The 10,393-nt window shown below is 51.5% G+C and overlaps 1 protein-coding gene across 1 annotated transcript; it reads left to right on the top strand.

Annotated features, from left to right (window-relative positions):
• On the top strand, window positions 1-4,699 carry NANOS2 (nanos C2HC-type zinc finger 2). The gene has a single exon (XM_042232206.2). It carries the CDS (start codon window positions 3,233-3,235, stop codon window positions 3,647-3,649), a length of 417 nt encoding a protein of 138 aa, XP_042088140.1. The 5' UTR covers window positions 1-3,232; the 3' UTR covers window positions 3,650-4,699.
• The last annotated feature ends 5,694 nt before the right edge of the window (window positions 4,700-10,393 follow it).

The following is a 10,393-nucleotide window of genomic DNA, read 5'->3' as shown; positions in this document are numbered from 1 at the left end:
AAACCTCGTGGACAGAGGAGCCTGGTGGGCTACAGCCATGGGTTTACAAAAGAGTTGGATAGAACTTAAGCGAGTAAACAGCAGCAACAACACTGAATATGCATACCCCACAGCCAAACTGCTATTTACAAATAGTCACAGCCTGTGCCCTGGGGAGGCAGATTCTCATCCACTGGACCGCCAAAGGGAGTCATAAGCTCTTTCTAAAGGGAAGATATAGTGCCTGCCAAAAGGAAGTCCTCAACAGACTTCGTTCGGACTTGGCTCTCTGACTAGACTGATCTGATACGAGCTAATGGGAACAACCCCACTGCCTTTATTCAATTAACAACAACCAGAGGAACATCTTAAAATGTATTTCTTGTATGTCCTTCCCCTGCTTATACCCTTCAGAGGTTCCCTATTGCTCTGCAGGCAAAGACCAATGGGATGGTCTCAGTCTTCATAACAGGTTCATTTTGTTGGTAATTTTTTTACAGGTACACACTACTCTATTTTTTTTGCCTGCACTGGGTCTTCATTGCTGCACACAAGCTTTCTCTAGTTGCCAAGAGTGGGGGCTACTCTCTAGCTGTGGTGCACAGGCTTCTCATGTGGTGGCTTCTCTTGTTGCAGAGCACAGGCCCTAAGGCACATGGGCTTCAGCAGTTGTGGCTCAGAGACGCATTAGCTGTGGCTCGCCGGCCCTAGCAGACTTAGTTGCTCTGCAGCAGCATGTGGAATCTTCCTGGACCAGGTATCAAATCTGTGTCCCCTGCATTTGCAGGCAGATTCCCAATCACCGTACCTTCAGGGAAGTCCCACAGATTCTTAACCAGGTGAGATCTGACATCCACTGTATCTAACATTTTAAGATGTCCCTTTGATATTCTGAAATTAAACTCACAGATAATATAGCCCACCAACACAAATTTTATTTTCCAAAATTAATACCAAAATTAATATTTTCCAAAATAGTCTTAAGCGAGTAAGTGAAGTCGCTCAGTCATGTCTGACTCTTTGCGACCCCGTGGGCTGTAGCCCACCAGGCTAACTATGAATAAAAAGGGAACAATTTATAATCAAATAATTGTCTATTTTGATCTAGAGATGCTCAGGCATGGCCACTCTACAAAGCACCTCTTCAGGCAGATAGCATCTCTGCGTAGACTCACCATGAATGAGATAGGAATAATCTGTGTGTTGTTTGGAAGGTCGCCACAGTTAACAGCACGTGGGGTGATGTGGCTTCTAGAAAGACTGAACAACTCTGGGTCAATTTCTCAGCAAATCAAGAACAGGCAGGCCATGATGGACACTGACGTTGCATTCCAAGAAAGGTCAGAGAGAAGCACTTAGTGTTTATATGTAAAACATAGCTGAGCTCTAGACTCAGCTCATCATAAATGGGTTTTCCTACACGCATGAGTGTCCAGCAGAATGTAATTGTTCTTTAGTTACTCAGTCGTGTCCAACTCTTTGTGACCCCGTGGATTGCAGCCCACCAGGCTCCTCTGTCCATGGGATTCCCCAGGCAAGAATACTGGAATGGGTTGCCATTTCCTTCTCCAGGGGATCTTCCTGACCCCAGGATCGAACCCTCATCTCCTGCATTGGCAGGTGGGTTCTTTACCCCTGAGCCAGTGAGACAGTGGAAAGTTAAATGGAGTCTGAGACAGACCTTGGTTGAATGGATGGTTGAGACATTCAGCATTGCTGGTCCCTGGGTCTTACATCTAATCACACCTCCAATCACTGTATCAAACCCCCAAACACCCCATCAATTCCAAAACATCTCCTGAGGGAGGTCATAGTCTGAGAGCAGCCCCTGCACACTGGGCTGGCCTCATCTGGGACCCTCACTCCATTCTAGCTACCCCTTCCCGCTTGCTGTCCCCAAACTTCATGCCTTCAGAGCTTGTGCTCCTTTTCCTAGAAGATTGTTCCATGTGGTCTCAACTTCCAGGTCCCCTCTCCCAGTCCAGGCTATGAATTAGTAGTTGGCTCTTTATGGTCTATTGTTTCTCATTTGCTGGCTGTTCCCTCATTGGACTGCTTGTTCACGACACAGGCACAAAGTCGCTGTGGCCACTGCTGAGTTTCTAGAACCCAGTATAAGGGGCCTCAATGATTTCTGTGTTGAGTGATCCAGGGGACCAACTGGGAACCACAGATGGAGGAAATATTCCTGGAGGTGACATGGGCAGGAGACATGAAGGTCAGGAAGGATCTGGGACAATATACCAGCCCAAGGGGGAAAGGTGGGCATTCTAAGGGAGACTGTGCCATACCAAGGTTCTCTGCTGCTTTTCAGATCTATTCCCAGTGCCATTCTCTGGGGGCAGACCTGGGTGCAAATCCCTACTCTGCAATTTTCCTGCTGTGTGACCTTGAGTACTCTCCTTAACCTCTCTGAGCCTCATATCCTTTTCTATAAAATAGAAACGATGGTATCCGCCTCCTTGAGTGGTTACAAGGTTCAGAGAGATCATTTTTGCAAAACATTGAACACTCCAGTGTGCACTTAGTAGATATTTGGTGAGTAAGTGGCTCCTAGTTCCAGATGTGATGAAAAATGAAATTTTAACCCTAAATAGGTTGGAGGAGCATTGAGCTGTGGAGTCACATGGCCTCAATTTAAAGCCCCAGCTCTGCCACATACCTGTTATGTGACTCTGGGCCACTGAGTTTTCCTCTCTGAGCTTTAGTGACTTGTCAATAAAATGGGATCATAAGTGTGTTACCCGCCTGGCATTGCTGTGAAAATGAGATCAGATTGTGAATGAGACTGTGCGGCACAGTGTCTGGCTCCTGGTAAGGGGTTATGTTGTTATGATTGGGAATGGCTCTGCAGTATATGGAGGGAGCAGGCCCCCAGCCCTGGAATAAGGGAGGATGGGGGTGGGGGCATTTGCAGACATGAAGTTTTGTTGAAAGGACAGAAAAACTGAGGCCCAGAAAAACTGAGGCCCAGGTCATTCCAGAGGTCACAGAGCACCTTGCAGGCCCAGCAAGCACCAGAGACAACAGGAAAGACCGCCTTCCAGATCTCCATGGAGAATTAAAGTCAGAAGGGTCTCGGTAAGGAGTGGGCCCTTTAAATCCTAAGCTCCACCTTTGCTTAGAAGGGTCTTTGGGAATATAAAAGGGGGTGCAGTTCCTCTCCACTCCTGAAAACCATCAGCTGCTCCTGTCTGCAGGCCCCCAGCCCACTTCTCTCCAGCCACCCACCACCAACACTCCCCCGGGTGCCATGCAGCTGCCACCCTTTGACATGTGGAAGGACTACTTCAACCTGAGCCAGGTGGTGCTGGCACTGATCCAGAGTCGGGGGCAGGGGCTGGAGACCCAAGGGACTGGGGAGCCGAGACCTGGGCCCCATGTGGAGCAGGATCAGGGGCAGGGAGGACGGGGGACTGGCGGGGGCCTGGCCACCCTGTGCAACTTTTGCAAACACAATGGAGAGTCTCGCCACGTGTACTCCTCACACCAGCTGAAGACCCCGGAGGGCGTGGTGGTGTGTCCCATCCTGCGGCATTATGTGTGTCCCCTGTGCGGGGCCACCGGGGACCAGGCCCACACGCTCAAGTACTGCCCGCTCAACGGGGGGCAGCAGTCTCTCTATCGCCGCAGTGGGCGCAACTCAGCCGGCCGCAAGGTCAAGCGCTGAAGACCGTCAGGTACCCACCCGCTGCAGCCCCAACCCTCCCTGGTTCAGCCCTCCCAAGCCCCTGGACTCTCCCCATCTCTGGACTCTTCCGGCCCTTTGGAACGTCTGACTCTCAGTACTCGATCCCTGCTGGATCCTGGAACAACGCAGGCAGTGGGAAGGCAGGCCAGCTCTGCCGCCCCTTAGAACTCTCAGCTCTCGGGACTCTGGGAGTGTTTGTGGATTCTCCGGTGCAGCGGGATCCCCTACTCCTTGGACCACACAGCCCTGTGGCTCCTCCTGGGCCACAGTCCATGGATCTTTAGTTCTTCTGGGACGCTTGCCCTGCCTGACTTCTCAGCCCTCAGGGTTCCATTCCTTGGGGAATTCTTGGACCGTCGGGCTTGCAGGACTTCGCTGTGCTCTCCCAGGGACACCCCTGAGAATCTGGAGAGAGTCAACAGGCTGGCGTGGACCTTCCAGCACAAGAACTTTAACATGGGATTCTGACTTAAACCAGCCTTCTCCGCCTCCTTCGGGCCACCGGCAGACCCATCGTTTCATCGTGGACGGCACCGGATGGGTCCCACCCTCAGCATCCTATCCATCAAGAGCTGGGGGAAGGAGGGGTCGCGTCAGAGGGACACCACGTCTTCGCAAGCTTGTCTGGGGCTGGAGAGCCTTGGGGTGAGCCAGTACCCTTGAACTCCCCCCCACCCCCGCTGTTCTTCCCATCGTTCATTCCTTTTACTGCGCTCCTGCCCCCACGGTGATGGCAAATCACCGACGGGTCTTCTCCGTAGCGAGAGGGCATCTCTCCGCCACCTCCCACCCGCCCCCACAAATGCCCCCAGTTTGTAAAATGGTCCTTTCTGTCCTCCCGTGTTTTTTTCAACCTCCAACAGTTTAGTAAACGAAGCTCCCACTAGAAAGGGGTTTTAATGCCCGGAGGGGAATGGCAACCGCCTAGATTTTATTTTAGGGGCAAAGAAAAAGCCCCAGTCAGATTTTTAAGTTGTTTGGTTTTTAGCTCAGGGCTGGGCCCGGGTGTTGCGCTTTAGTGAATAAACAAAACGCTTTGCTGGTTGTCTTTGAAATTGCTATGTCTGTTTCCTCCGAGGCTGGGGGTGGGGGGAGGGTGGGGAGACCCGAGTTTGTCCTAAAACATGGGAAGCAGTAGGCGGAGCAGGAAGAAGACCCGGGTCCCTCCCACGAACGTGCCTCCCCATACATCGTCCGACACAGGTCACCTGTGGACTGTTCCCTAAATCCCAGCCTCCACCTCGACCCTAGAATCCCTTTCTTCGTCTTTTTTTTTTTTCTCGGCTCTGTCCAGGGTCCCCTCCCACCCCTGCTAGAACCCAGATCATCCAGGATCTGCTTCCCTGGTGGCTCAGACGGTAAAGCGTCTGCCTGCAATGCGGGAGACCCGGGTTCGATTCCTGGGTTGGGAAGATCCCCTGGAGAAGGAAATGGCAATACACTCCAGCACTCCTGCCTGGAAAATCCCATAGACGGAGAAGCCTGATAGGCTACAGTCCATGGGGTCACAAAGAGTCGGACACGACTGAGCGACTTCACTTTCACTTTCTTTCTCAAACTCCCAGAGCCCATTGGAGAGGTGACCAAAAGGACTGGCCCCTGCTCGGGGTGGGGGAAACGCACATAACCACAAAACGTTGCATATGATACCAGCGCTTCTTTTCTTCCCATCATTCCACACATAATTATTGAGCTCCTACTTTGTGCCAGGCGTTGTTCTGGACATTGCTGGTTACAGCAATGAGCAAAGCAGACAAGGTTCCTGCCCTCATGGAGGTGACATTCTAGTGGAGAAGGGGTGACAATCAAAAGTTCGTTTGGGTTTTAAAGATCTTTGGAAAACTGGAACGAACTTTTTGGCCAACATAATATCAGGTGGGTGATAAGCGCAGTGAAGGATAAGAGGCAGGGCGTAGGGGTGGAGAGTGAAGGAAGGGCTGTTTTGTATGGGAGATGGTCAGGGGAGGTCTTTCTGTGGAAGTGACACTTCAGCAGAGTCCATATAGATTGAGGAAACCAGAAGGGCATTCCATGGATCGGTGACAGTGAGTTCAAAGGCCCTAAGGTCAAACTGAATCTTTGCAGAAGAAGCAGGAGCCCAGCCGAGTAAGATCAGAGAGGCATAAAGGGTAGGCAAAGAGTTCAGAATCTTGCAGACCTTGGTGAGAATCTGACCTTCATTGTACATCTGCACTCTAAAATTCACCTTGGGCTCCACTCTCACATACTCTATTAGTTACATAGAAAAAACTAGAGACCTCTGCTCACAGGTCCTTTTCCAAAATGCAGATCTGCCCACAACCGAGATCCCCAAATCCCTCAAACAGCCAGAAGGGATGCCCTAACCCAGAGCTGTGGTGTGCCCACACGGGCAGGTCGAGCCTTGGAGGAAGTGGGGGCACTCTGGCAAAGGGTAGGCAAGAGTTATGGAAAGCAACAAGGGGGTGATAGTACTCAGGGCAATGATGTCAGGTGGAGGAGGCACACTTTAGACCAGAGAAGTGAGAGGAGGATGTTCAGGTCAGTCTGGGATGGAGGACAGATACAAAGTGCCTGGGGACATCCAAGATGAAAGCGTCCAGGAGACCTGATCTGGGGCTCCGAGGAGAGGATGGAGACAGACAATTAGTGACCAAAGTTTGGTTTTGCTTTTTTATGAATTTTCATTTATTCAGCAGATAATTAAGTGGCAGGGGAGCTCTGACAAGAGCTGAGGGCACAAGGAGCCGGAGGAATAATGTCCCCTGACCTTGATCTCCCCCAGCACCTCACTGTTGAAGAGCTTCATACTGCTCTGCCGATGGCTCCCTACCAGCAGCCTCTGCACAAGCTCCAGACCAGATTTAGACCCAACTCGCCGCTCAGCCCACACACTCATGGAGCCCTAGCATCCTGGGTGCCTGCCCTGGATGTGCAGTGTATTCATTTCCAAGGGCTGCCATAACAAAGGACCATAAACTGGGGGACTTGAAACACTGGAAATGCATTCTCTCACAGTTCTGGAGGCTAGGAATCTGAAATCAAGCTGTTGGCAGTGTTGCATTCTCTTCCAAGGCTCTAGGGCAGGATCCTTGCCTCTTCCAGCTTCTGGTAGCCCCAGGCCTTACTTGTTTCTGACAGCTTCACTCCCATCTTTGCCTTTGTCTTTACAGAGCTGTCTTCTTCCCTCCGTGTGTCTCTCTCTTCTTATAAGGACACTATCATGTTGGCTTAAAGACCCACCCTACTCTAGCACAACCTCACCTTAAGTAATTAAATCTGCAGGGACCCCTTTTCCAAATAAGGTCACATTCTGAAGAAGGAGTTAGGACTTCAATATTATTTTTGGGGGGGAGGGGAGTTGGGGACACAGTTCAACCCACGGATCACCTTATACTCACCAGGTCCTAACTGACCTCATTTCCCCAACTGGGACCTGAGCTGGAGACCTGGCTGTCACCTAGACACCTCCCTTTCTGTCTCCAACCTGACAGTCACCACACTCTGTATATCCTGCCTCTCAAATGTCTCCCAATTCATTTCCCACTGTCCCTGCCCTGGCCCAGGCTCTCCCACCCCCTCTTCGCCCTCCCCTCTAGACTTCTCCCTTGACTCTGGCCAATAATCTCAGCCTCTCCCACCCACCTTCCACACCATGGCGGGGTTCTTTCGAACACACACATCACACCCTGCCCATCCTGACTCATTCAAGCTCCTTAACGTTGCTCATAAGGTCCTTGCATGGGCTGCCTCTGATTCATGGATCCTTCATGGGGCACATGGTGGGACCTCATCTAAACCCAGCCCTGGTGAAAGTCAGCCTGCCACCCCACTCTGTGCCTGCACGCCCTCAGAAACAAATGTGAACAGAGAAGATCACACAATCATGGGGACCCGACACTTTTACATCCGATGACCTCAAGTAACTGGTTCTATTTGTCTCCATTTCCCTGGCCATTCACTATTTCATGCTTTCTCCTTTCTCTCCGCTAACTTCAGTACCTCCTTTTCACCCCTGACCTTCCTTCCCATGCTACTGAGACAACAGAAGGAACGAGGAGAGAGCATGTTCCCGACACTGTTGACACTACATCAACACCTGCCTGTCTCCGTGCCCATAGAGCCCCTCCCCATTTATTGTGGCCGAACAGCCCAGGCCCCTTAGACCAACCCTACTTGTGCCCTGAGTCCCACCCATCGTGCCCACTCAAGGAAATGAGGCTGTGATTCTCTCCTCTCTCCTCCAGAGCATCAATCTCCCCTTTTCTAGATCACCCCATAGGCACACAAACATACCTGTGACATCTCCCATCTTAAATAAACCTCTTGAGATCCTGAGCCTCCTTCCAGATACCACTCCATTTCCTCCCTAGAAAGGATCATCGACACAGGTTCTCTCTATAATCTCTCTTTGAACTCACCCAATTAAGCTCCTGCCCCCACCACACCTCCAAAATTCCCCTTTCCAGGACTACTGATGAATTCTGTGTCACCAGCCCCAGCGATTGGTTCTCAGACTTCACTGAACTTGGTTTCTAGGCAGCATTTGGCCTCATTAACCCTTCCCTCCTCGCTTGGACTTCCTAGGTGGCTCAGTGGTAAAGAATCTGCCTGCCTGCCAGTGCAGGAGACACAGGTTCGATCCCTGGGTCAGGAAGATACACTGGAGAAGGAAATGGCAACCTACTCCAGTATTCTTGCCTGGGAAATTCCATGGACACAGGAGCGTGGTAGGCTACAGCCCCATCAGGGTGCAAAGAACTGGACAAGACTTAGCTAATGAACCATAAAACCCTCGATTTGCACTTCTCACTCAGCTGCCAGGACAGCAGACCACCCTGGATCTCCCCTTTCACTCCCTGACTGCTCTTCCTCAGTCTTCTTGGCTGATCCCAGCCCTCTACATCTGAGTGCCCAGCCGTAAGGCCATGGATTTCTTTTCTATCTACACTTGTTCCTTCGCCAGCCTCTCCCAGTCTTAAATGTCATTATTCACTGACAACTCTTAAATTCCTATCTCAAGACTGAACCTCGCCCCTGAAGTCCAGACTCAAATATTCAACTGCCCACCTGATATCTGTACCTGGGCACACTTGAACTCTTAATCCTCTTGTAGCCATTTGCCAGTCTTTGCTTCTGGTAGCTCCATCCTTCTGTTACTCAGGCCAAAGACAATGGAGTAATCCTCAACTCCTCTTTCTCTCACTTCCTCTACCCAATTCCACTTCAGCTCATCTCAGCAGCTACTGCCTTGGTTGGAGCCACTACTACCTCTCACCTGAGCCACTACCTCTTCATGGGGCCTCAGCTTCCACTCATGCTCCCTAAAGTCAGTTTCTACCATTAATACCAGTCAGATCATGTCCTTCCTCTGCTCATGGCTCTCACCTCCTGTAAAACCCAAAATCTTTACAGTGACCCACAAGACCCTGGAAACCTCTGTCTCCTCACCCTACCCTGCCTGCTGGCTCCCTCCTCTCCAGTCCGCTAGCCTCCCACTAGTCTTACCTCTGACTGCACTTGTCCCCTCACCTCCTTCATGTGTCTACTCAAATGTCACCTTCTCAGAGAGGCCTCCCCCAACCACCTTATTTTAAAATTAGACAGACACACACACGCACACCACACTGCCCAACCCCTTTGCCCACTTGTATTTATTTCATAGTACTTACCACTTTTTCACTTATATATCTTATTTTGCTAATTGTCTCACTCTCCCCAGTAAAAAGTGAACTCCATGAAGGTATAAAATTTTGTCTTTTGTATTCACTGCACCTAGAATTGTGCAGGCGCTCAATAAACATTTGTTTGAATGATCAGTGAAGCACTGTTTGTTGAATGACTTTGAGGACTCCAGCAGGATGTAAGCTACAAATTTCTCGGCGTAGACTTAACTCCATCATCCTGCCTCTCAGCTAGAACCCGTGTTCTAGCTTCATTTCTGCCTCCATGCATTTGCTTAAAGTCGTGTCTGTGCCGGGATCACCCCTTACTAAGCCAAGAAGCTCTCACTCTGATCTGCCTCCCCGCGTGTCAGTCGTGACGTAAGTGGACAGGGTCCCCCTAGGCAGGGCTTGAAGGTAGATGAGTTACTATGGTTACTGCACCCGCCTGGAGCGGAATATCCCCTGGGTGCCCCGCCCCTACGGGTAATAGGTGGTTTGCAGATTTTTAGCAGCCCCGCGCACGGACGGGTATGTGAGGCTGCAAACCTAGTTTTCTGACGCTCCCCACCCCACCCACACAGTTGTCATAGAAACAAAGAGCTACCAGCACCATCTCTCTCCCCTTTCTCTAAGAGACACACAGACAAAGTTAGAGGGTTGAGTGGGCTGGAAGATTGTCCGAAACGCTATGAAGCTACGCAGTACCATCGCTCGCGACGGCCCCTCCCTGATCCTCCAAGGATTGCTACGCCTGCGCAGGAGACAGAGTCTGGGTACCGAGCCTAGCGGGCAGAGAGGCACGCATGCGTATGAGGGTTTTGCGCGTGCGCCCTGGTGGTATCAGGGAGCTAGGGGACGAGCGCCGCGCTAACCTTGCGCCTGCGCAACTGCAGCCCGCTGACGGAGGCCGAAGGAGGGCAATTCTGCGCTTGCGCTAGGGCGGGGGGCGTGAAACCGAAGCTGTAAGGGCGTTGGGGGACCGACCGGCGCTAGGTGCGCCTGCGCCTTGGCTCGCGGGGCGGCCGGGGGCGGGGCCCAGAAGGGGAGGGAGAGAGCCGGCAGGGGGAGGGAAGAGGCC

The sequence above is a fragment of the Ovis aries genome, chromosome 14 (genome assembly GCF_016772045.2).
Source record: "Ovis aries strain OAR_USU_Benz2616 breed Rambouillet chromosome 14, ARS-UI_Ramb_v3.0, whole genome shotgun sequence".
NCBI classification, from domain to species: domain Eukaryota; kingdom Metazoa; phylum Chordata; class Mammalia; order Artiodactyla; family Bovidae; genus Ovis; species Ovis aries.
The sequence above is the reverse complement of the archived record's forward strand: the minus strand, read 5'-3'. Positions and strand labels throughout refer to the sequence as shown.

Excerpts from the sequence above, each read along its gene's own strand:
- NANOS2 (XM_042232206.2), top strand. The coding sequence starts at position 3,233 with ATGCAGCTGCCACCCTTTGACATGTGGAAGGACTACTTCAACCTGAGC.